At 42.8% G+C, this 27,162-nt stretch overlaps 2 protein-coding genes across 2 annotated transcripts in view; one reads left to right on the plus strand and one right to left on the minus strand.

Annotated features, from left to right (window-relative positions):
• The window catches only part of MARCHF11 (membrane associated ring-CH-type finger 11), a 96,056-nt gene extending 82,548 nt beyond the window's left edge, over positions 1-13,508 (minus strand). Inside the window, exons 1-2 of the mRNA XM_036307798.1 lie at positions 12,882-13,508; positions 11,528-11,683 (exon numbers count right to left, since the gene is read on the minus strand). Coding sequence (XP_036163691.1) covers positions 11,528-11,683; positions 12,882-13,454 — 729 coding nt within the window. The 5' untranslated portion in view covers positions 13,455-13,508. The remainder of the gene's footprint in view (positions 1-11,527; positions 11,684-12,881) is intronic.
• Positions 13,509-22,094: 8,586 nt separating this feature from the next.
• LOC118655948 (myeloid-associated differentiation marker-like) lies at positions 22,095-23,006 on the plus strand. The gene has a single exon (XM_036308557.1). The coding sequence runs from the start codon at positions 22,095-22,097 to the stop codon at positions 23,004-23,006; it is 912 nt and encodes a 303-aa protein (XP_036164450.1).
• Positions 23,007-27,162: the final 4,156 nt, after the last annotated feature.

The raw sequence follows: 27,162 nt of genomic DNA on the forward strand, positions 1-27,162 counted from the left end.
AAGTCATTTATTTCAAATAGATTTTGGAAGTCCAAATGTCAATTTCTATAGCTCCGGGAGCAACATAAAAAGTCATTTCCCCTCTGTAAGTCATTGCATGACTTTCACAGTGGCCATGTCATGTACAAGACCAATTACATTACCTTGAAAATTACAGCCTGAAACATTCATTCTCCAAATAGCCAAGTTTCCTAGATGACATCCAGTAAGATGATAGAGCTTCTCTTAAAAACAATCCATCTCATAAAATGTGTTTTTAACAGAAAAAAAAAATGTACTTGTCCAAGAAAAAAAAAAGCCAAATATTAGCTTTCTACTTGTTTTATTATTAGTATATTAATAAAAATCAATATAAAACTAATTAAAATCCAAAATAGGCCACATTTCTCATATGCAATGGCTTTTATTTCAACCCTAACCTCTTGATAATTCTGTAGATTGAACAGTGAACGTGGCCACATAAATAATTTAAATAACTCAGGAAGAACAAATCGAGCATCTGTCATTCTTAGAATCTAGAATACATTTCTCACTAGTCTTTTTCCCTTAGTCTGTCTGACTGTATTCTTAAAAACCAATGTCTTGAATATTCACAATAATATCCAGGATATACAAATGGGTCAAGAAAATTGGGCCCCCTATTGAGACATTTAATATAGTGAAGCAAATTATAAAACTGTAGGCTGTCAATAGTGACCTCTCCAGTTCACTCACAGAAAATTCGGAATGAAATGTGCTTCAGTGGGAAAACCAATCATGGTAAACATTCACCAACATACCCTATTTCTAAAAAGCCACAGATGAATAATTTCTGCCAATGTCAAAGATCAAGGATTGCCAGCCTTACCTAACCACCCTAATCTAAAAATTTCTCCACCCTTCTTGACATTTCCTATCCCCTTTTTTGTCCAATGTTTTTTTTCCTTAGGACTTACTACTAATTAATTTACTGATTCTTTTACAGTAGTCTTTCCTTATCTTCAGAGGATATATTCCAAGATCTAGTGCTAGGTAAGCTTTTGATTACTGGAGTGTCACTCTAAGGCCTGAGAAATGCATGCTTGTATATTAACCCATGACTAAGCACATCTCTATAAATATTTTTATATGTAACCATTTGTATCTATACTAAGCAAAACATGAGTTTACACTGATGCTTCACACTCTGATCCAATATCACATGGTTCATTCTAGCATATCCTTTGTTAATCACCCAGCTATTAACACAGTCTACTTGTTTACTACCTGACCCTCACTGTCAACAATTTAAATTTAGAAGCAGACATCCCCTTTTAACAAACTCTGTAGCTATTGCTTCTAGAACAGTGTCTGCTAAATAGTACTGGTAAATTTGTTCAATGAGTAAAAAAATAACCAATAAGAAAGTATTGTGTATGTAATTCACAGTAGAAAAACAAAGATAAAATATTTTGTGGCTATCCCTTGACATGAAAAAAATCATTTTCTAGACCAAGAATAAACACATATTAATCCATCACTATGCCGTTATGTTATTCATCTCCATGCATTCATCATCACTCAGCATTGAAATTTTTCCCACAGGCAATTCAAAGAATGGTTAGTATTTTTCTCCAAAAGTTTACTCTAGGGGAGCTTAATCATGTCCAAAATGAAGCAACATATTTCTCTCTCAAATTTCCTTTTCTGCTACCAATACTACCTTTAGTCATAGTAGGGTGCAGGAGAGAGAGAATAGACAGACAGGAAGTAGGGAGACTTGTCCCCCATTCTTACATGTTTCACTAAACTACTCATAAAGGTTTCAAAATCTACCCCCACTGCCTACAAACCATGTGTCACCCAAAGCTACCCAACAAATTTTGGTAAAATTGGTTCTACTCTTGTTGGCTTCACATTTTTCTACTTCCTACTAGTACTTCTCAAACTGCTGGAAAGCCTTGTCTATATGTGAAATGACTTTAATAGAAGCAATGGCAGTATGACCCAAAGTCTACCATGAAAGGGAAAGAAAGACAATTTGAGAGAGCAATGAAAGATGGTTTTGCATTCAAGATTTTCCTTCCACTTCCAGATTTAAACTTGGGCATGCTGGGTCCTAGAGAACACAATGTAGGTAAGGATGATCACCCTTTATTGTTACTTTCTTTCCAAAGGACTGGAGGTTCCTCCTGGAAACCTCCCATCTGCTTGCCCATCCCCCTCAAAATAAGGGTGTGATGTTGTCAAGACCAGGAAGAGATGGAAGGGAGAGGGTAAAACAAATATTTACTGAATGCCCAATATATGCCTGGAAAATCCTGTGCTCTTTTCTATTCTATAAGCTTTTTATTTTCTATATTTTTCTTTAAATTAATAGAGGGCATTTACATGCATATTTGTGTTAAAAATCTGCAAATGTAATATAGAAAAGAAATTAATACGGGGGATTGGAGGCAGAGAAAAAAGCAAAACTAGTTCATGTGGTTTCTGGAATGTTATTCCACACAAATTAAGTAAAATCCACTGATAGCTGTGAGAGAGGTTGTGCTTTTTAACATCTTTTTTTTAATGGGCTGAACAAACCAAGGCATGTACAGTTCTTGAAATAGTTCCTTGTTTATGTGAACTATTCTGTGACTCGAAGTCATGACACAAATGAGTCACGGCACAACTGCAAGTCCATATATAACAAAGGAGTGCTGGGGGACGAGAGGGCTCCTGTAATAAGAGCTACATGCACATGGGGAGGGCCCCCTGTGCCCAAATTAAGCCTTGGCCACTTGCACATAATTAGCATACCAACATGAGAAACAAAACTAAAAGGCACACTAAGGCCATGGAACTCTGTTATTAAGATAAGGAGACATGGCCCAGGTGTTATCAGTCACAATGAACTATTTCAAAGAGATAAAAACTGGAGAAAGAGCAGGTTTTTTAGACGGTAATTTTCAGAGCATGCCACACCTAAAGTAAGGATGGAATAAGAAATACATCCCCACTAAGTTCTCTTATTGACTTTGTCCAGGTAGTAATGCTTCCAGGTTTCTTCACATCTTCCCACGTGACTGCTCCCAGTCCGCCTCTACTTCTGTGGGATTTCATTTGGTAAATCACATAGAACAGCTATCGAACCATGACTTATGCCCACAGGGAAGACGCTGTCAAATATCCAAGGAGACAGAAAGCACAAGTCACATGCCGTTTTTCTTGGCTGCGTCCTCAGTGTCAGCCATCCATTTACTGGTAATTGTAGGTGATTACCTCCTCATCAGTCCACTCCCTGCCACTCAGAAAGGTCGGAAGTACTCTTGCTTGGCTCTGAGAGTCATCCTATTCTACTCTTAGAAGGTCCGAAAATAGAAGGAAGCCAGTTTCCTTTGTTCCAGCCTTTTCGGTAAACATCAGTCTCATCACAGCAAAGCCACGCCAAGGCAAAGCAGGAAATGAGCAAGGAGGAAATAGTCAGTTCTCTGGACGCATCTCCGTGTGCTGGAGTATTGCATTCGCCAGTGGAGAATCATGTCTGAAGTTATGTTACAACTGTACAAACAAACCACTCATCAAGAAAACACATCACCTTGTTCTCAGCCGGGTGGCAGATTTCACACCAAAAAAAAATGATTCCCAGTAGACATTCTTAGCAGCTCATCTATACCCATGATCATACAGTAAAATTTCCAACAAATTATCTGAATTCTATGAACAAGCGCTAAATGAAATCCTTCAACCAGTGACAACCTCAAGAAAGCAAGCGTGTCACACGTGGGTAATTTCACATCCACTGACATTTCATTTTTTGAAAGGAGCAGATATGTCTCACTGGAAACTTTTGTTTTTCAATTCTAGGTTTTTAAAAATAGGTCCCGCTCTTAAGGCTTTTTCCTGTGGTCTAAGAACCGAATATATCTGCCCGGGCAGAATCACAATGGCATTGTTAGAAGAACAATTTAGGGGTAAGCTGAAAATTGACAGCCAGTAGATGGGAAAATGTGTGCGCAATTAATGCAACTTGATTTCCTTAAGTCTTTTTCTCACTGCAGAAATAGGAACATGATCCCCTTGATTCTTTCTACCTTATGAAAACATTCACTCATGCATTCATACCACAAACATTCACTAAATGCCCACAAAGTGACCAATAAAGTGCATCTCAAGTTCTCCTGGCCTGCGTTACATAATTTGTTCTAAAATCTGTCCCACTCACTACTGTGCCTAGAAGGCAAACCTGGAAACACCAAGAAAACGAAAATAGTACCATTTTGACACATTTAAAAAAGATATCCTAAGCACTCCTGCTGGGCTGCAGAGAACCTGGGAACACCTGCTTAAATGCATCCAAATCTTACAGAAAGGAGAGGGCAGCCTGTTCCAGGGACACCGAGGGCTTATTCTGAATGTCCCTGCCTTCTGCTTCTGACAACTGAAACTACTGGAAATTTCAGATTTCAGACTGAGACAATCACAAAACTATTTAGAAGACACACTGGTGTTAATATTTAAAATTAAGGAGTTGATAGCATGTTGTTATAGAGCTACAATATCACCATTTTGTGAATGGCATAAGCTTATAATGACTTCGCTGAAAATTACAAAGAAACATATGAAAATTGTAAAACACTTCACTCACTGAACTTTCTAAGAGGTTAGAAAGCACCTAAGTCCATATCAATATGCCAGTTGTTTATATCAGAGGTTGGCAAATTACTGCCAAATCCAGGTGGGCCAAATCCAGCTCACCACCTGTTTTTGTGTTGTCCAGCAGCTTTTCAATGTTAAAGGGTTGGGGGAAGGGGGAAGCAAAGGGAGGACTCTAGTTCCTGATGCACCGAGGTTATACGAAATTCAAATGTCAGGTGTACAATTAAAGTTTTATTGGAACACAAACATGTCATTCATTTATATAGTGTCTATTACTGCTTTTCTACTGGGACAGTGGTTAGGGTGGCCCTTAAAACCTAAAATATTTACTACCCAGAGAAAAGATTTGCTGACCTTTGGTTTAAATAACAAGATAAATGTTATCAGATGACCTTTTGGAGCCACAACAAGATTCCTCTGCCCAATCACTCCCAAATCTTACCCCTCTAACTTCTTTGACCAGTAAGACTGCCCAGCTCCACCCAGGAAGAGATTCTTTGTCCTACAGGCAGCTGAGTGAAGGAACCAAAAGAACAAAGAGAAAGGTATCAAAGGGACATGCACTAAAAAGAGCTAGGAAAATAGATACACGTGGAAAAGCAGATACACGTGGAGAAGAAAGTTCTAGAGAGTATCATCCTCAATCCTCTTTCTCTAAAGTGTAAACACAAACACCACACACAAAGCCCTACATGGACTCCTACTCTTTTTTTTTTTTAATATATTTTATTGATTTTTTACAGAGAGGAAGGGAGAGAGATAGAGAGTTAGAAACATCGATGAGAGAGAAACATCGATCAGCTGCCTCCTGCACATCTCCTACTGGGGATGTGCCTGCAACCCGGGTACATGCCCTTGACCGGAATCGAACCTGGGACCTTTCAGTCTGCAGGCCGACGCTCTATCCACTGAGCCAAACCGGTTCCGGCTCCTACTCTTTTTAATACCATCTCAGAACCATCTGACTTTAAGACAAACTGTAAAATCATGTAGCCTATACAATAAATAAGACAGCTAGAAGTAGTAGGCAGAGAATAATTTCCATATTTTATTCAGTAGAGAATCATTAATCTCTCTAGTGAGTAAAGTGAACATTTATGTTTTAAAAATTAGTAAGCAAATGAAAGCAGATACTTTTAAAGGCAAGCGAACTGTCTTGTAATACGTCCTTTATTTTGACATTTAAATACCATAAAATCTGCCAGTATATGCATTTAAGTATTACATTTAACATTGTTTCTCAGTTGTTCAGACATGGCCATCAAAAGCTTCCTCTCAGCTTGCCATTTGCTAGTAAACCCACAGAGAACGTTAGTAACTGAGAAAAAGGAAAAGCGGTGGCTCGCTGTGTCAACCAGTTGTATGCATGCAGGCATTTTAATCCGTAAAATGCAAATGCCTTGAAGTTTTACAAACGACAGCATGCAATACTGATAAGGTTCATGCTCTGATGTTTTCTTAATACATTTTCTAATCATAGTCAGTTTTCAGGGGTAATTTGTCAGCTTCTCTCCCAGTGCATCGGCTCCCAATTTAATCACTCCTGAAGGTGAAAATACCCCTTTCATGACAGAGCCCTATTAGGAAAATAATGATGGCAGGGTCCTCAAGAAGTTAATTAAAGTTCTATAAAGACGTTACAGATACATCCAGAAGCTGTATCTTAGAACAGCTTTGCCAAGATGAACCTACCTGGTGCCAACTTCCTCTCTAATTCAAAACTGTCATGATGAATCCCAGGGCTTTCAGAATATGGGTAAAAATGAAAAATACTCTCAAGTTATTCTCCTTCCTAGGAGACTCTCTTGTCATTCTCACTGCTGTGAGACCTGTTGCTGACAGCACATGATAAGTGTTCAAAGGAAAAGCAGGAAGAAGGCTAGTAAAAATGTTAGAGGTTAGTAAAAATGGCCAGGGGCCTCATCTCTGCAAGGTACATGGCCTACTTGTAAGTCCCCATCCCTTCCAGGCAAGTCCCTTCCCAGCCCTTTCCTCTGGTGCTCTGAGCAACAAAGGAGGAGGAAGGAAATCTGATGGACGCCACTATTCAGGACTGATGCTTGGTCACCTGCCTGTGCCCTTTCATGGCTACCCCAGGGAACTCTGGGCTCCCCCACCTCCTGCCAAAGTGTAAACAAACCAAGGCTGCTTGAGCTCGCTGAATAGCACTGCCCTGTTGCTTGGCCACATATAAAAGCGTCTCATACCTCCAGCAGAGCCCCAGAGCCCCACGGGGAGGGACATCTGGAGAGTAAATATGGTCCCCTGTGCTGGGTCCACTATATCTCATTACGCCTGATCTTTAAAATGCTGGTCCATTCATTATTTACAGTAACAAGTTTAGCCAGAAACTTAGATGGGCTCGTACAGGAAAAGGGAGCAAAAATCCAGGGATAAAGAATGAAATGAAAAGAGGAGTCATTAACTTCACTTAGGTGACATGAGCCTGAAGAAAACCACAGGGGACAGGGAGCGTCGTTGCAGAGAGCAACTGAAGGTCCCCATCTGCTTGAACATGTAATAATAATCACAGCCAACATGAAAATGGGCCAGGCACTATTCTAAGCACTTTACACATGCTAATGTATTTCATTCTCAAAATAATGTATAAAATAGGTGCCATTATTATCTTCTGAAGATTAATTAACTGAGGCACAAGGAGTTAAAGTAACTTGTCCCAAGGTAATATAGCTCTTACCATCCACTTACATTGTATTTTCTATGTTTAGAAAATACAGTTCGTTTTGCACAGGAAGTTTGAAGTTTCCCGTATAATACTTTATCTAGTAAATATTATCTCTTCAAGCACCTATATTTCTTGACAAAGTACTAAAAGCATTCACAAACTTGAATATAGCTTAACTAGCTTACTATGTCACATCTAAAATATATCTTTGATCTTATGTGTTCTTACATTTTACAAATTTTATGCCACACTATGAGATTCAAAACAGGATTGGCTTTTACTTATACATTAATATTAATGCATCATCTTGACTATGTTAATCAATAAAATACATTCTAGAAGTAGGTAGGAGGGTGAATGCATGTTAATTACTTCAAATGTCTTAATTAACTTCTACTGCTAGTGATACAGCAATTAACATTTAAAAATGTTATAAAAGATACATCAGTTTTCTACTGGGTCATGTTGTTGAGCATCACTGAAATCCCATGAAACGGGTAGGTTTAGACCCAAATGTTCAGACTTCTAATCTCAATGAGAAAAACAAGTAAAACTAAGGTTGTAGACTCTTGGCAGCATATTTCCCTCACACACACCTGCTTCCTGGCTAACTGCGCCTTTCCCTCCTGTCCCCAGGTCCCTCTGCACACCAGGAGGCACAGCATGATGATAATCACTTCTCAAAGTACTTGAGGATATTGGTCTGGCACTGCTGAGGGAGTCAACCTTTCATTCATTTTTCTAAACCTTCTCTGTTTCTGAGCCCTGGGAGAGAAATTATGGTGGGTGCCTGCTGACCAGCCTGGACCAAATGCAGAGACCAGCGTAAGTAAATAGAGCCATTTCAGAAGCTAGCTCCTATGGTAAATTAAAGATAGATACTCCTTTTTAAAAAGGGCAGACCCCCGAGGTAGAGTCCATTTTTCTTCTCTTGAGTCTGAGTTGGTCGTGTGGCTTGCTTTAATCAGGAGAAAGCAGCAGACACGAAACAGTCACTCCCAAGGTTGGGCCTTAAGATCTGTGACTTCTGCTTTCTTGGAATCCAACCCAATATGGTGAGGCATCCAAGTCACATAGGAAGAGAACTGAAGTACTAGTTGACAGCCCCAACTGAGCTCCCAGCCAAACGCCAGCACCGAGAATGAGTGAAATGAGTAAGCCCTGGATGTCTCAATCCAGTCAGACCTCTGGATGAAGTCAGCTCCAGATGATGCCACATGTGCAGAACCTCCCAGCAGACCTCAATCAACCCAACGGGGTAATAAATGATAGCTGTTTAGACCACTGATTATTTGAGATGGTTTGCTATGCAGCAATAGACAGCCAATGCCTTTCTAGACCATCTTAGAGATCAGGTTGAAACCAGTTGCTGCTTGACTCAAAAACGTGAGGTTGGCTACGATGGAGTTGAAAAGAACCCTTTCCAGTATAAAGCATGGCAGTTAAGACCATGGACCTAGGAACCAGACTAAGTTTGAATCCTGATTTTGCCTTTTACTAGATATGTATCAAGTGGAAGCTACTTTACTTTTCTGTGCTTCAGTTTCCCTTTGTGTAAAGTAGAGATAGTAATATTCCCTATCTCTTAGGTTTGTTATGAAGATTAAATATCAATATTGGTACATACATGTAGAGCACTTAGAACAGTGCCTGGCACAGAGTAAGAACTCAGAAAATGTTCTCTCTTATTATTTATTCTCTAGTCAGTTTTACGTCCAAGAAACAACCCGCTCAAAGCTATGTGAGGGCTCTATACTTGGGACAGAAGGATGTGGAAAGTGAAGGTGAGGGCCACAGCATGCTGCTTATTCGATGTCTGCCATACCACAGTGACTGTAATAAATGCTAATTCTAACTGACCTCACAGCAGCACAGGAGAAAACCAAAAAATCAGAGTAAATGCTCCGTTTATGGGTCATTCATAACAGAAATGTCTGACAATTATTCAAACTTCATTGAGGATAAACTACTCCCAGGTATAAGGATCCACACTTTGGGAACTTCCTGTCCATTAAGAGGATTGAGCTTTAAATGCATACCCTGCAGTCCTGGAAAGCTCTTTTCTCTGGCATGATCTAAGCTATAATCTAGGTCACTAAAATAAACAGATCAGGTTACAAATCATGGTAGTATTTACATAGGTCATAAAATTAATCCTTAATACTGGGTTAATTTATTGTTTTGGTTGCTTATTGTTTTGGTTGGATTTTTTTGGCCATCTCATACACATACTCTGGAAAAATTGCTTTTGTTAAAATAATTATTAAATATTTCTTAAATAAGCGAAATATAGTTGTAATTAATTCATTTTGCTATAGGATTAGAATTATTAGTAAATTGTATTTTTTGGCCCAGCACATGGTCTCTTTTACAGTTTAAAATTATATCAAGGATCTATATCTACTTTCTTCAAAAGTAATCATCCCAAATGAATTAATACAGAGTAGAGTAAGTTTAAGCTTTTAAAATATTGGTATTCTAGCTCAGCTCTTGAACATGCAACTACAGCACTTTTCATGAGATTTTTCACTAGAGCCCCAAAGCTCTCTATTTGTCATTTCCACATATTAACTCACAAAATTATTGTAGATTCAATTATACTACGCATATTCTGACCTTTGGACATGGTTCCATCTGTTTTTCAAGACAACTATGACGGATCCATAAATTTATACCCAAAGAGCTCAATCAATTAGAAGTTCTGGGAAAATGTGTCAGGTTCATGCCTATCTTCAGCATGATAACATCACTCATCCACATTAGTTATTCTTTTTCTTTTCAAATTACTTATAAGCCTTAGGTCAGCTTGAAAAAATTGATATTTTCATTTCATGCCTGATGATCATGCCTTAACTGGTGACAATCAAAGATGCAAATTAATTGCAAATTATGTGAAGGATAAATTAAAAACTATGAAATTTAAATTATTAATGCAGTAGTAATTCAGCTTTCAGATTTCTTCTGCACACAATAAAAATGTCACCTATTTTATACTGCTCAATACAAACTAAATTTGATATTTTTTATTTATAATATGTTTTTATTTATATCAGAGATGAAGAGAGAGGGAGTGAGAGAGAAACATCAATGATATGAGAGAATCATTGATCAGCTGCCTCCTGCACATCCCACACTAGGGATCAAGCACACAACCTGGGCATGTGCCCTGACAGGGAATTGAACCACGACCTCCTGGTTCAACCACTGAGCAACACTGGCTGGGCTAAATTTGGTATTTTAAATAGAAACATGGACCATTAGATTTTATGATTTTCTTTCCTTCCTAACTTTTCAATTCCCTCTTACTTACCCTTCCATTATCTCCTTTGTCTCTGTGCTTTGAACCCTACTCTTTTATGTCTGTTTAACTTTGGCCCTATGTCACTATGGATCTTATCAATTACACACTATTCTGCTTTAGTTTAAGATGTCATCCACACTATTTTGTATTTTATGTTATTTACATCAGTGTTTTCAAAGGACTGAATCAGTTCCATCATGACAAAAAAAAGCTTGTTTTTCCAAGGGCATTTGCAAGTTTATGGGTATTGTGCTATTATTTCATTATACGTACAAAAAAAGTTTAAGGATATATACCACTTCGGTAACATTATTGAGAGTAGCTGCTGGGAATACTTCTACATCTACTATATAGATGACCACAGCAAAGAATGCAAGTAATCAAAAGCTAACTGAAAAAAAAAAAAAAAAAAAAAACTTCATATGAAAAAGAAAGCCTAGTGGCGTGGAAAAAGTATTCAGATTAGGACTAGGTTCTATACATTATTCTTTGAATAAGGGGACAATCAAAGTTTCCAGGCTAGTAAAGTTCTGCTTTACTTGCATTTGTTTTACATAACTTGAGCTTATCCAGGTTTTCAGTGCTTAAATCAACAAAGTGTTTCTAAAATAAATTGTGAACATGTCTAATAAAATTGATTTAATTGGAGTATAAGACATTTTACCAACCTTTCATTTTAGAAACAAAGATGGGTACAATTTCATCAACAAATAACAAATTAATAAAGGAAACCATTTGATAAAATGTATTTTGAGTTTCTCAGATACCAATGTCGCAGAATTCTCAAAGAACATCTCTACAAATTCTAAATCTTGATTTTACCATGAGTTGTGTAAAATGTTTTTAAGTAGCATATGTAAATGACCCTAGTAATAGCTAAATTCAAGTGCACATATGTTTAGCAACATTATTTCAGGGGGAAAATTGTCACAAATGTTTACCTGGCAAGGTTGTTTCATTTTAATGGCTATGACATGGTATCTGTAACAGCAGAGTTCACAGGTCCAGGAACCCCTCTCACTGATCCACTTTAGCAGGCACAGCTGATGTGTATACCGAACTGACCCATCACATCGGCAGGGGTTCAACAGCTCCCCCTGAAAACAAAACAGCTCATGTGAATATTTATATTTGTGTCTCTATTTTTAAAATCTAACACTTGCTTTCTTTTCTTTCAAAGCCAGTTACCCAGAAGGATATCAGCATCAAACTGTATCCTAGAAAATGAAAGAAAATTTTTATACCTCTGATGAGAATGAAACTGAAGTCTTAAAACTATTTCAAAGATATTGCTTAGAGTTATGACATAAATGTTCTACCAACATACAAACTGTCTGCAAGATGTAGCTCCCAATACTCCTAGGGGAAAGCTGTACTATTAAATCTCTTTAATAACTTTTAAGTGGATGGTCAGATGCATTTCCTCTGCAGTTATTCTTAATCATTGCTAAAGAAGAAATGCATGGCATCCCAGAAAGCAGCTTGCAACAGCTTGATGCTTTTATTTTCTTCTAAAGGTAGCATCATAAATATTGACTTGGGGCACTATATTTCCCGAAAGCCTTCATATTCTTATGCAATTTCCTTACTTGTAAAAATATTAAACCTAATGTTTTCTCAGACCACACATTTTGTAAGAGTACTATATTATCCCGATGTATCCATGAGTACTCACACGCACCTCTAATGGAGTTTATATTTTAGAATTGATTCTAATAAAATACAAAGTACGTAGTTGTCTAAATAGCCTCTCTTTCACAGGGCAAAAGTACATTCCTATTTCTCCTGTGTAAGTGTAACATGCTTGTCACATCATGAGATGAAGTCACCAAAATTTGCAAGAAGGAAAGGCGCTGCCCTTCTGGTTTTGACATGACTCGCCCCAGTTTGTATTCTAAGACAATCTGCCTCAGGATACATTTGTAGTAAAAGGACATAGGTTTGTTTCTATGTATAAACCAAAATCCATTTGGTAAATAAAAGATACTTACGGCAGTATCATCAAAACACCTGAGGAATGTGTAACTGCAAAACCAGATAGGGAAAAAAGTGCAGGTCAAATGAAACCCTGTAGTCGTCACCGGGACATTTTCATCTGCCTACACAGAAATGGAAAGGCGAACACAGAGTACACACCTCTCAGTCCAGAGACCAGACCAGCCACGCAGCGCAGCGGGGCGGCCGAGAAGCGAGCGCTGTCCGTGGTGCTGAAAGGTCGGCCGTCGCGAGAGAGACCAGACAGACCGTCCTCACCCGAGCCCCGCCGCGGCTGCCCCGGGTCCCGCCGGGCCCTACCTGCTCAGCGCCCTGGAAGCAGATCTTGCAGATGGGCTGGTGGTGCTGGTGCTGGTGCCCGGCACGCTGATCGCCACCACCGCCGCAGCCGCTGCTGCTGCTGCGGCTGCTACACACCGAGCGCGTCTCAGGCTGGTCGCCGGCGCCCTGCCGCTCGCCCTCTCCGCCCGCGCCGGCCTCAGGCTCCCCAGGGCTGCCCTGCCCCGCCGCCGCTTCGGGGACCGCCGCCTCTGGAAGGCGCCTCGGACCTTCCCCGGAGTCGCCAGCCACCGACACCTCCTGGCCCGCGGGTGGCAGGGGCAGCGGCGGCGGCGGGGGCAGCTCATCCGCTCCCCTGCGCCGCGGGACCACCCCCGCCGGCGGCTCGTCGAGCTTCGCGGGGCGCTCGGGGGACGCAGGCGGCGCGGGCAGCGGCGGCGGGTAGCGCGAGGGAGCGGAGACTGATGTCGGTTCCCCCGGTGGTGGCGGTGGCGGCGGCGGCGGCGGCGGCGGCGGCGGCGACGGAGGTGGCTCGGCGTACCCGCTCTCTGCCCCGCGGCACCAACTGCTGCCGTGGTCGCTCTCAAAGCTCATGGTGCCGCCGCCGCCCTCCCGGCAGCCCCGCTGGAGGGCCGGGCTGGGGCTGCAGCCGCAAGGAGAGCAGAGGGGGAGGGAAGAAGGAGGGAGGGATGGAGAGGGTGGGGGACAGGGACTGGGGCTCCAGGGGCGGGGGCGGGACCGGGAGGGGAAGCGGAGGGCCCGGCGGTGGCGGCAGAGGCTGCTGCTCCGTGGAGCCGCCGGCTCGGCTCTGACGGAGGCGGCGCGCGGAATTCGGCTGCGCGTGAGAGCCGCGGGGGGTGGAGGGACCGGGGGCGGAGGGGGCGGAGCAGCGAGCCGAGGGGTGGAATGGCGAGGAGGTCTAAGGAGGGACCTAGCGTGGGGCTCGTCAGGAGGAGCGGGGGGGCGTTCGGGACTGGGAGTGAGGTGCGGGGAGGACCCGCCTGAATTCGGGGGCGGGGGATCCCTGGGTCCCCTCCACCGACCCCGCCCCGGCGCTCACGTCGGTTCCGGGGCGGACTACCCCTCTCCAAACCGCGCGCCACTGCGGCTCTTGAGCCGGGAGGAGGGAGGTCTTAGGCCGCCGGTCCAGAAACCGTTACCGGGTGGGCGAGTGGGACGCGGCGGCGCTGGGCGGGGTGAAGCCGAGCTGGGGACTCGCGTGGGCGTGGAGACGCGGGAGGCGGGTACACTGGATGCGCCCGAACCCGCTGAGCCGGAGGCGCGGGAAAAGGGCGCGTGGAACCGGGGGACGGTAACGGCCTCATCCTGTGGACTGCTCCCTGCCCTCCCAACCCTCTTCCTCAAGGGCACGCTCACTGTGCCACCTGAGTCCTAAAAGCAGAAGTCTCTGGAACCCGTGTCCTCCCTCTGTCCTCTTCCCCGCCCTCCCTGCTGCAGTGAGCATCCGGATTTATTTGTAAATATCTTGGTGACATTGTAAGTATCTTGGGTCATTCCCTGGAGTGGTTCCTCCTAGTGCCACGTCCTGTGGCGGGTGGTCACTGTTATCCTTGTTGTGTAAAAGACTCAAATGACACCTCCCCTCCCTTAAAGTGTCTGCAACCTGGGACCTCAGTTTTACCCCGAAGCCAGTTTCTCTGCAAGTCCACTCCGCAAAACCCCTCTAGGACTCATCTTCCCCCAGAGCCAGAGTCCCCTCTGTTCTTTTCTGAAAATAAACTCCTTTACCTGCAGGGAAGTAGATGAAGCCCGTGCACATCCACTAGTTTGCACATTGGTACAGTGTAAAAATCACAAAGCATTGGATTTGTGTGCTGCAGTGTGTCTTATCAGTGTGACTCTCCAAATCAATGATGACTTTCACCAGTGAAACACTTTTAAGGTCTTGGCCACAACAGACTCGCATTGGACAGTCATTTTTGGCTGCATGGAACAGCTGAAGACCCAGATAGGCAAAGTAACTTGTTCAAGGTCATAGGCCTATTAACAAAGAACTTTTGAGCTCCCTGACTGCAGATTTTCTGGCTCAAACATAATGATCCCGCACCCCCCGCCCCCATCTTCTCTCCTGCTTCCTAAAACAGTATTGCAGTACATGTGTTTGACGGCGCTGACTCCTGTTAACAGTTAGATGTTCTGAAATGGTCGAGATAAACTACCAGCTTAAATTAATAATTTTCCCATTATACATTTTGGCAGTAAAAAGTATATTTGGTTTTCTTTTTTTAAAAAAATGCCCCAGCTCTTTTGTCAGAAATTCGTTTGGTTGGAAAACAGAGAAAGAAAGTAGTAAAAAAGAAGTCAAGAATGCTGTCACAAACGGTCCCAGACGAAATAGTTGCCAGGAATGTCCTCTAACACTTAGCCCCCTCAGACTAGCTTATTTTTGGTAGCAAAGTGGCAGGCATCAAGCACATTTTAAAAATAATAATTCCTGAATGCCCTAGGAACTTATCACATTGAAGAAATGTGGTTGTAGATATGCTTTCATTTTCCATCATCACCTGTCAAAATGACATTGCACAAGTCTGTATATTGCCACAGTCTTACAATATCATAAGCCTTGATCTTAAGTTTGTGAGATTAAAGGTGTCTAAATTGGTTTTTCAAAAATCCCCTAAATAATTCAGTTTGTGATTAGTAAGCTTCTACCAGGTGTAACAAAGTACATTATTATTTGAAGGACAGCATAAAAGCTGTGAATTCTGGATAAACAATGCAGAATGACTCACCCAGCAAAGTCACATGGGTAAAGGAGGCAACAGCCACAGTGCTGGATGTGTCCTCTCAGTTGATTGTTTTAGAAAAATATCTCCAGTAAGAAAAATTAACTTTTCTTGATATGGTGAGTAACCACATACAAACATTATTCTTTGACCTCCAGAGTTCATCACTCCCTGAAAAGAGAAATTTGTTCATGATCTTCCATTAACTCAGTGAGTCTTCAATGGACCAAGGAAAAACACCTTTGTAACTGACTTCATCCTCTGCTGTAAAAATAGAGAATGGGGGCACAGACCAGATGAACCACACTCACTTGTTGGCACCCAAGTGGAAAAATGATAAAACACTGACATAGGATGAAGAACAGGGCACCCACAGGCACTGGCAGCCATCCAACAACTGATGTGCATCCACCAACTAAAAAAATCAAGGAGGGGCCCAGTGGATGTGGCTCAATTGGTTTAGCATCATCCCATGCACCAAGAAGTTGCTGGTTGGATTCCTGGTCAGGGCACACACCCAGGTTGTGGGCTCGATCCCCAGTAGGGGGCAGGAGGCAGCCAACTGATGTTTCTGTCTCATCCATGTTTCTATGGGGGGGAGAGGCAATTCTAACAATTTGAGCAAATACTAGAAGGCACATCACTTGAACCTATATAAGTGAGCAGAAAGATATAAATAATACAACAATCCTTGAAAGTTTCTATTCCCATGTGTCCCTCCCTTCCTCCAACACACACACACACACAGTAAAATGTACTCTTCACCAAAAGAAGTCTTTCAATGTGGAGGTGCAAACCCTTTAAAAACCTAGATTTTCTTGAGTCAGATCCAAGGATAGGTGGAAGGAGGGAGGGGCCCAGGCAAGTATGTCCCAAAAAATTATTTAATGACGTTACTAGATATCCATAGTATATTTCTCTTTGAACTTCCCTAGTGACTACATCCAGTTGACGTCCCCTGGAGTCACTTCAGGGTTGTTAGAAAACAATCCAGGCTACCCTGGGTCAGATTGGTTTCAGAATGACCTCGGAGCTAAATTAGATATAATGACCTTGCTACATCCTCCACAAAGGGAGGGTTAGCCTAGGGAGCTCTTTAGAATTGTTTTTCAATTCTATTAAGTTTAGCCCTTACAGATGCTCCATAATTGTTCACTTGGCACCTTTGCCAGTGCACGAACTTGTCCTTGTGGCCACCGAGTACAATAGATAGAATTCTCAGTTGTTTTTCAAATAACTGAGAGGAAAGAAATTAAGAACTCTGTTACAGAGCAACAGATTAAGTTGTGTGGGTGGGAGGGTATGATTTTTAAAGAGGATAGCAAAGCACAATCTGCATATTGTGAGTCCTCCATACAGAGTGAACTCAGTTGTCCAGCAGAACAGAAGCAGTGTTAACACAGAACATAGTGCCATGTGCAGACAAGGCCACCATTTATGTTTCCTATTCTAACCTCTCTACTGAACTCAAGACTTACATGTCACACTATCTCCTTGACTGCTCTACTTAGATACCTATCAGTCACTGCAAACTGTTCCAGTCCAAAAGCAAACAACACCCCCAAACTTGCTAGTTTCCCAATCTTCATTATGCCAGTAAACCAGGTGTTCATTTATCCAGTTGCTTGAACAAAAATCTGTGGGGTCATCCTAGACTTTAATTTTTCATATCTATAGTCAGTGTATTAAAAAATTCTTCCAAAGTTCACTACTACTATTCAGCTTCACCCCCACCATCCCCTTTCAAACCACCATCATGGTGTCCCAGCACTATCAAAATAGCCTCCTGTCAGCCTGCTTCTTACCCTTGAATCCATCTCCTACAGCAGCCAGGATGATGCTATTCAAATGTAAGTCCAGTCATGTCATTCCCCTCACTCAGGACCCAGCCAGGGCTTCCCATCACATTCCATGCAACATCAAAAATCCTAGCATGTCCTACAAGTCTTCACTAACTCCTGAGGCCTCTCTGAAGACACCTCCGTACCTCCTCACCACCCTATCTCCCATCCCTGTTATTCCTTCCTGCCCTGGGCTGAACTTAAGTATTCCCCAAGTATACTCCCTTTTCACTCTTCTTCCATTAGTTATGGCTTGCTCCATCAATTCACTTAGATCTTTGCTCAGACAAACCTCATAAAAAAGACTTTCCTTAACCTTGCTACTTGAATCGACTCCTCCACTTCAATTTTAACTCTAACCATTGCCCAGTTTTACTCTTTCATATTGCTTTACTATTAACATTATACATTTATATAGTGTGTATTTTGTTTGTTCCTTTTCAAATCTAACATCTTTACTAGAACACTGGCTTCATCAAATATTGTGGGGTTTTTTTCACTCAGCTGTTGCCAGTACTTAGAACAGTGCCTGGTCATACTAGTGCTCAGCCAGTACTTATTGAACAAATATATGAATGATTCAGGTGATCAAGCTGGTAATTATTAATCGGCCTCTGTGTTTAAGGCATGGTGCAGCTGGTTAAACTGTAGTTTCCAGGTGGGAATGCAATCTGTAAGACAAAGATGCAGTCATAACATTTTGGTGTGCTCCATGTCAGCGGTTGCCAACCAGTGGTTGGACCACTGGTGGTTCATGAGGTCCAAAAGGTTGGCAACCGCTGCTCCATGTGATACAAAATATGTTTTTGCTGCTTAAACAAATTAACTAAAACTATTATGTTCTCTTAGTAATTTGTAGTTGTTACCTAACTAGTCATTTGCTACCCTATACAAGTAAAGTCAAAGTTTTGGGTGACAATCTCACATTCAAGAAAGACAGCAGACATCTGAAAATGCAACAAAGATGTCAGAAATTGGAAAATGTATGTACTGGCATTAAGGGAACATGAAGGAATATAGATGGGTGGTTTCCATATCTGATGAATCTCTTTGATCATCCATCATGTTCTTTATTTCATTTTATACTCCATTGCATTCTGCATTTGTCATTTCAACCCGCAAGTTTGGTATAATTCTTTCCTTCGCTCTTTTTCTTTGCCTCTTGCATCTCTTCATAGTTGCCTTCCCCTAATGAAGGTTTCCAAATATAACCTAGCTGACCAGTCCCCTCTCTACCCTTACTAAGTGCCTTAATCCTTGCCAACTTCCCTTGAACTGAAATTTTTCCAAGAATCTGGTATCTTCTCTGAAAGCTCACGGATATTTAAACTGCATATAAATACCATCAAAGCTATGAGATAATTAGTTTCCAAATTTCTACCAAAAATGCTTCCCTCAATCTCCTCCAAAATACTTTGAGAACTTCAAACCAATAAATATTTTAAGAGTATGTCTGATTTAGAAAGGATCATATTACATTTTTAAAAATTACAAAAAGATACCCAAGAATTATTTTCTCCCTTGGTCTTTCTGGCTTGGATCTTGAAAATGTTTAAAGGCCTTTTACCTGACATGTTAAAGGCATAGAAATATGTTGAATTACTGTGCCCACTGGATGTCCTTAACCTGACTGACATCTGGAATGCAACTGAGTCAGCATGACATGACAGGGCTACGTAAGCTTTAACAGTGGTTCTCAACCTTCTGGCCCTTTAAATACAGTTCCTCATGTTGTGTGACCCTGCCGGGAGCCGGTCCATGCTTGCTGTTCCAAGGGACCTGGCATATATGGCATACTGTTCTTAATATGTTTGCTCACCTTCTTGGCACTATGTGTTTTAACCAAGGTCTCTGAGAAAGGTTGTTTCCCCAGGTAGGGATTTTCCCCTGAAGTTAGGGAGGGAATAAAACCTCTTAACTAAGTGCCAGGTGGGTAATTAATCACTTTAACTACGAACAATCATGCTTAAGCTACATAATCTTTACTCCCTGGAATGGAGATAAGAAACGCCTTAACCTTTGAAATAGAGATTGATAGGATTGGAATCAACTGGTGTAAATACAGATGTAAGAAGACAGAACGAAGAAAGACGGAACCTAGGCACAGAACCTACACAGAACGTTCTCTAGAGACAGAAGAACTTCGCTGGAGAGAACATGGCAAAAGTTCCTGGACAGAAACTGGCCTCAGAACCTAGAGACAGAACCTAGCGAGAGAACATGGCAAAAGATCCTGGACTGAACCTGACTACAGAAATTGGCAAGAGAACCTGGCTGGAGAACCTGGACAGAACCTGGCTGGAGAACCTAGCGAGGGAACTTGGCTACAGAACCTGGCTGGAGAACCTGGAGAACCTGGCTGGAGAACCTAGCAAAACAACATGGACACAGAACCTGGCTGGAGATCCTAAGCAGAACTTCGCTGGAGATCCAGACCAGAACTTGGCTGGAGATCCTGGCTAGAGATCCTGGCTAGGCTGCTGATCAACTGAACGCTGTCTCTGTGTCATTCCTTCTTCGCCGACTCCATCCACACCTTTGGGGACCCCTGGACCTGCTGGGGTTGGACCCCGGCATGACCCAACCATAAAAGTATTTTCGTTGCTACTTCATAACTGTAATGTTGCTACTGTTATGAATCATAATGTAAATATCTGATATGCAGGATGGTCTTAGGCAACCCCTGTGAAAGGGTCATTCGAGCGCCAAAGGGGTCGCGACCCACAGGTTGAGAACTCCTGCTTTATTTATTTATTTTTTTAATATATTTTATTGATTTTTTTTACAGAGAGGAAGGGAGAGAGATAGAGAGTTAGAAACATCGATGAGAGAGAATCATCGATCAGCTGCCTCCTGCACATCTCCTACTGGGGATATGCCCGCAACCCAGGTACATGCCCTTGACCGGAATTGAACCTGGGACCTCTCAGTCCGCAGGCCGACGCTCTATCCACTGAGCCAAACCGGTTTCGGCAAGAGAACTGCTGCTTTAGAAGGTTCTCAAATACAGCTGGCCGATTCCCCTTAGCTGAAAATTGTCTATTTTTCTACCAAACTCAAACATGAAATGTGATTTTTGTAACCTTCATCATAGTAGCCTTGCATTGTGGTCAGATATGCACTTACCTGGTTTCCCACCACCTGCCTTTGTGCTAGATTATAAAGTACTTAGAGCCTATCTGCTTAATTAACCTTTTCTCTGAAGCATACACTATGGTGGCTGACATTAGTAATAGCTCAATAAATGTGGGTTAAATAAGTAAATATTAACTAAAATTTTCATTCAAAAGAACTATTATGTACTTTTAAAAAGTTACTTATTTTAAAAATAAAAAACCTGTGCTGCTAGAAGTGTCTAAGACAGCCGTGGGCAAACTACGGCCTGCAGGCCAGATCCGATCCGGCCCGTTTGAATGAATAAAACTAAAAAAGAAAAAAAGACCGTGCCCTTTTATGTAATGATGTTTACTTTGAATTTATATTAGTTCACACAAACACTCCATCCATGCTTTTGTTCCGGCCCTCCGGTCCAGTTTAAGAACCCATTGTGGCCCTCGAGTCAAAAAGTTTGCCCACCCCTGGAGATAATCAATGTAGCTTCTTCCATTAAAAAAAAGGTTATTTTTAAATATATTTTTATTGATTTCAAAGAGAAAGAGAGAAATATCAATGATGAGAGCGAATCATTGATTGGCTGCCTTCTGCACACCCCACACTGGGGATCGAGGCCACACCTGGGGTATGTGCCCTGACCAGCTATGGAACCAGGGAATTGAACCCTGACCTCCTGGTTCGCAAGTCTATGCTCAACCACTGGGCCTGGGCCACACCAGCCAGACTTAACCATTCAGGTGTTTAAGACTTTATAGTCAGAGGGAACGGGAACAAGGACGTTATACTCGGCAAAAAATCAGGCTGGTTGTTACAAGGTTACTTTTCTTCAGGGCAGTGTTTTCCATCGCGTGTCATGGCAGGCACACTGGGATGTGGCAAGTATTTTTAAAACATGAAATATCTGCCTAATCTGCCTATCTAATCAGGGGCACTGACCTCTTTTCCCTTAGACCAGAGGTTCTTAACCTTCCTAATGCCGCGACCCTTTAATACAGTGCCTCATGTTGTGGTGACCCCCAATTTCATTGTTACAAATTGAACATAATTAAAGCATAGTGATTAATCACAAAAACAATACGTAATTATATATGTGTTTTCCGATGGTCTTAGGCGACCCCTGTGAAAGGGTCGTTCCACCCCCAAAGGGGTCGCGACCCACAGGTTGAGAACCACTGCCTTAGACTGTCAAATAAAAAAATCACAACAGCCAACACAATAATAGCTGTCTGTATCAAAATTATACCTATTTTGACTTTCGCCCAGTGGCCTTGGTTTCCACCCCGGCGGTTTGGGGGGCAGGGGGCGGGAGGGGGGGAGGGGGGGCTGCCTTGGCCAGGAGGTGTGGCCCGAGCTGCTGCTGTTTCCTAGCGAAGCGGGGAGCCTTCTCCCGGGGCTGGGCTGTCTCCTGGGTCTCCGAGGGCAGAGTTGGCTGAGCTGGACGCTGACGTCTTCTCTCTCCGTCTCATGCTCTGACTAATCTTTTCCAGGTGTCTGACTTCAGCCCGTTGGGGTCCTCAGCTAAGACTGCGGCCATGCCGGTGACGATGGCATCCTCTTCGGGCTCCCCGAACATCCTGGGGTCCCCTGAGGTTCTGTGCCGCCTGCTCCAGCTGCTTTCCACCTGCCTGGCCTTCTCGCTGGTAGCCAGTGTGGACGCACATGTAGGGTTCTCGGGTGACTGGTGCATGTTCGCCTGGTGCTTCTGCTTCGCCGTGACCATCATCATCATCGTGGTGGAGCTAGGCGGGCTCCAGTCTCGCTTTCCGCTCTTCTGGCGCAACTTCCCTATCATCTACGCCTACTACGCCACCCTCTTCTGCTTCTCGGCCTCCATCATCTACCCCACCACCTACGTCCAGTTCTTGGGTCACGGCCGCACCAGGGGCCACGCCATCGCCGCCACCGTCTTCTCCTGCATCGCGTGTGTGGCTTATGCCACCGAGGTGGTCTCGACCCGGGCCCAGCCCGGTAAGATCACAGGCTACATGGCCACCGTGCCAGGCCAGCTCAAGGTGGTGGAGACCGTCGTGGCCGGCATCATCTTCGCCTTCATCAGCGACCCCTACCTGTACAAGTACAAGCCGGCGCTGGAGTGGTGCGTGGCCGTCTACGCCATCTGCTTCATCCTGGCCGTCGTGGCCATCCTGATGAACCTGTTCAACTTCACCAACGCGCTGCCCATCCCCTTCCCCAGCTTCCTGTCCGGCCTGGCCCTGCTCTCCGTCCTCTTCTACGCCTCGGCCATGGTCCTCTGGCCTCTCTACCAGTTCCACGAGAGGTACGGCGGCGTCCCCGAGCGCAGGAGGGATTCCCTCTGCAGTATCAGCCCCGTTCACTACGTGTGCGCCTGGGACCGCCGCCTGGCCGTGGCCATTCTGACGGCCATCAACCTGCTGGCCTACGTGGCTGACCTGGTGTACTCGGCCCACCCGGTCTCTGTCTGAGGCTGTCCCGGAGCTCCCGGTGCCCTCTTCTCTGCGAGGGTGTCTCTACCGGGTTCTGATCTCCTCCGATGTCCTCCGCCTGGGGCTCCTCTCCCATTTCTGTCCCCTGCTCTCCCCCGTCCCCTACTCTCTGTCCCCATCCCTTCCTGCGTCTTTGGCTGCCCACACCCTGTGTTGCCTTTCTCTCCTCACTCTCTCTCTCCTTTCCTCCCTAGTGGGTTCCTTCCTGGCGATCCTTCCTGTTTGCTTTCTTGCCTGCCTTGTTTCCTGTACCACTTCTTCCCACTTCCCTTCTTCCGCTTTCCTTGGAAGCCCTGGGACTTCTTGGTCACCCCCCCACTCCACCCCAACTCCAAAGGTGCTGAGCTCCACACCCCACACCCCACACCCCATACCCCACATAGCAGCTGGTCAGACCCTGAGGGCCTCATTGCCAAAGCCTGTGCCCACGCTGGCTGTGCCTTAAGTAGGTGCCTATATATATGTGTGTGTGTGTGTGTGTGTGTGTGTGTGTTCTGGGGATGGGAGGGTAGCTAGGGAGGGGGACCCTTTTCTTATAGTGGAAGGGGGTGTATAATAAAGCCTCCCCTTTAAGTAAAAATAAAAATAAAATAAAATAAAGAAAAAGGAAAATTATACCTATTTTTTGTCAGATAAGAAAAAAATATTATATATATATTTTTGGTGTGCTTTATTTAGAATTTTAGTAATTAGTTTATGTGTGCCATGAGATGAAAAAGGTTGAAAATTGCTGCTTTAGGGGAGTGCAGGGTCCTATCTGTCAGATGACCTAACTAGTGCAAATTGGGTGATACCTGATCGACTGGTTTAAGATTCTATTTCTAGGAGAGAAAGTGTAATTAAGCAACTCCACTTTGGGCTTGCTGTCTTGTTTTTAACAGAGGTAAACTTGAATTTCATCTACATTTCTGCTCCTTCATAGCAGGCAAAGCTAGAATACTGGAGTAGCATTGGAGGTGTTACACGTCTGGCCTTTTTTTGATTGATAGCACGAAGCATCATAGCCAAGCTTCTTCAAAATTGTTTTTGATGCCACTGGCAGAAAGAAAATAACAGGAGTGAGTGGGGCACTTTGTTGAGTAAGTGTGATATTTCCTAGGCTCTTATCTGTCTACTGTCTGAAAACAATATCCTGCTGCAAAAGGCCTGTTCACTTGTTTCAGATAATAATTTGTGGATAATTTATGATTGAACATGGTAACACAAGCCCAAAACTCACCCTAGCTCTGTGGTTCTCAACAGGGAGCAACTTGGACCACTCCCACTCCCACTTCCCATCCCACCCCCATTCCCCCATTCCTGGGGGGCACTTGTCCATGTCTGAAGACATTTTTTGTTGTCACACAAGTGAATGGTGCTTTTGGAATGGAGTTGGGTACAGGCCAGGGATGCTGCTGAAGATCCTATGATATACAGAGCAGCTCCCCACAACAAAAAAATCGTCTGGCCCAAAACTTCAAAAGTGCCAAGATAGAGAACACCCACCCTAAGTAATAGCAAAACTCTTTCCAAGATCTGAGTATAAAAGAAATAGTTGGAATTTTAAAAGCAGCCCTGAAAAGGAAATCATTAAATACCTAAAGAAGGATATTCTATTAAAAAAAGGTTTTCGGCAAAAAAAAAAAAGGTTAAATATTAATGTAAGGTTTTTTTTTTAAATCTTAAGAGAAACAATTAGGGGTAAAAAGACAGCATACCAAGACTAATAGTGAGGCAGGATAGTAAGAAGCTAGGAAAGCTCCTTGGCAAATGGACCGGGGAGACTGAGACAAATGACTGATTCAAACTGGCCCGATCCAGCACCCTGACTCACCTGCCTCCTTCTCTCTTGCAAGACCTCTCCTTCAAGTATTAAGACAATGAGGTTCTGATCAGCATCAAATCAGCTGGAGGCCCAGGAAAGCAGCAAAACCAGATGAAGTGATGAAGCAATGCCATGGCTGACTTCAGGACAAGATACAATGAACAATGACCCCCTACTCTAGCACCAATCAATCAGTAGAGACCACACCCCTGAAAGGACACACCAGGAAAGCTGATGAATATTCTATTGAGATCCTCTCCTGAGACTCCACTATAATTACTGCCTTTAGGAAAAAGGTAAAAATCCTTAAGGCAAAGGACCTAGTTCTTTCTCTCTCTCTCTCTCTCTCTCTCTCTCTCTCTCTCTCTCTCTCTCTCTCTCTCTCTCACACACACACACACACACACACACACACATCTGTACCTTCCCCTCTCCCCCCACCCCCTTTTTTCTTAAGGCACATATCTTTGCTTTCTTTCTCCAAGGACCCTTCTTCTGCCTTGGTAACTTGTTTCCTGAGTCCACCCAGCCAGCTGGCTCACTTCTGCCTCTGTGACTTTCTTTCTAAGGGGCCAAAGCAGCCATGCTTAGTCTCACTACTATTATATAATCTTGCCTCTTCTATCTTAGCCCTTCCTTTGTTTTCCCTGTCCCCCAGCTTTAATAAATGTACTCTCAAAATCACCTGGGCTCATATTGTGAAAACTTTCCTGCACAAAGTCAAGAACCCAGAGCCTGCATCGCTGCCAACAATTGAACAGGTTATGCATAATGCAAGAACATATGCTCAGAATAAAAAGCTAATTTAAAATAGATTAAAAGTAATATATGTGCAAGAGGTAACTCATAACAGTGGAGAGATTTACCTCCTTTCAGCTTATTTTTTATCTTTTTCAGTGCTCAGTGAACAGACTTTCCCCTGATTTTAAAAGATATTTTGGTTTTAAGATGACCTTTATGGAAGCCAAATTTTACACCTGAAAAATTATAAACTCCCAGTAATTTAGATTTTAAAATTTCTAAAATAAATATATACAATTTATTTATATATATATATATTTATGCTGAAATCCATTTACTAAATAACAAGAAATATTTGATGACAGTAATGAGAATGATACCCACGGGTAGTAGTGATAAGAAAAAATTTGTATAGGAAAATGTTAATCCTAATAAAGTGGGTTTTAAAACCAAAAACACACACAAGAAATCCCCAATTGTCAAAGAGATCATGTTCGTAACTCTTAAACAGACAAAAAGAAAATATTTAATATGACATTGATTGAATTTTTTTCAAATTTTATCATTTGCAAATAAAAAGAAGCAGAATATGGCACCCCAAAATTGCCTCTTCGCATAAGAATTATATTGAACTGATTATTTTTCAGTAACAGCAGATACAGGAAAAGCTCTAAAAACCAAGAAGTTACTTTTAATAAAAGGAGATTTGCATTTTTTTATTTCTTTTTTATTGTTGACAGTATTACAGATGTCCCCCATTTTCATCCCCTTCCCCCAAGCCAGGATATTTACATTTGTAAGGAAAATCTCTGCTTGTAGGGTGTCTACAGCTCTGTATCAGGAACAGAAGGGTGACTCTAAACCTCTAGAAACTCTTATCAATGGAGAAGGTAATGAGCTCAATCTGCATAATAACCATATACTTGTTTACTGTGCTTTTTCTGGTCACCTCTCATAGCTGCCCCTCCTCCAAAATCTTCCTTTTGTCTTTAGCTGAAGATGTCATTTAAGGTGCTGGGCTTGGCCATTTAGAGGAGTTGCCCACATATACTAGTACAGGAGGTATACATACATGTTATTACCAGTAAACTTCTGTTTGCTTTTCTTCTATTAATCTTTTTTATTACAGGGGAGCCTTAGCCAAGAACTTAGAAGGGTAGAGGGGAAATTCTTTTTTCCTCTCCTACTTACATGCTATTTGTTGAAATTTTGAAAAATACTGAAAACGAAAGAGATATTTTGCCACCCAGGAATAACAAACATACATTTACAGCCAAGAAGCTTCTCTCCCCACAGCAGAAGGCCCCTCCTAGGAGGGGGGCATTGGTGAGAGAAGGAAAGAGCCACTGTCATTGCTGGAATAATCATGCAGCAGAGGGTGAGTCAGAGAGGTGTCTCTGCTAGGAAGGGAGCCATATGCTGTGCAAGGGCTTCCTTTTTTATTTTGTTTTTGTTTGCCCCTCTCTGATGGGCCAGAAGATTTGGAGATCTTCACCCCATGCTCTCCACCTGGACAGTACCAACTGACTAGGTATGGACTCCGGTGAAGACAAAGAGGAAGAAACCTTAAAATGGGTTAGATGGATTTCA

Source organism: Myotis myotis, unplaced genomic scaffold (assembly GCF_014108235.1).
Source record: "Myotis myotis isolate mMyoMyo1 unplaced genomic scaffold, mMyoMyo1.p scaffold_m19_p_5, whole genome shotgun sequence".
In the NCBI taxonomy this organism is placed as follows: domain Eukaryota; kingdom Metazoa; phylum Chordata; class Mammalia; order Chiroptera; family Vespertilionidae; genus Myotis; species Myotis myotis.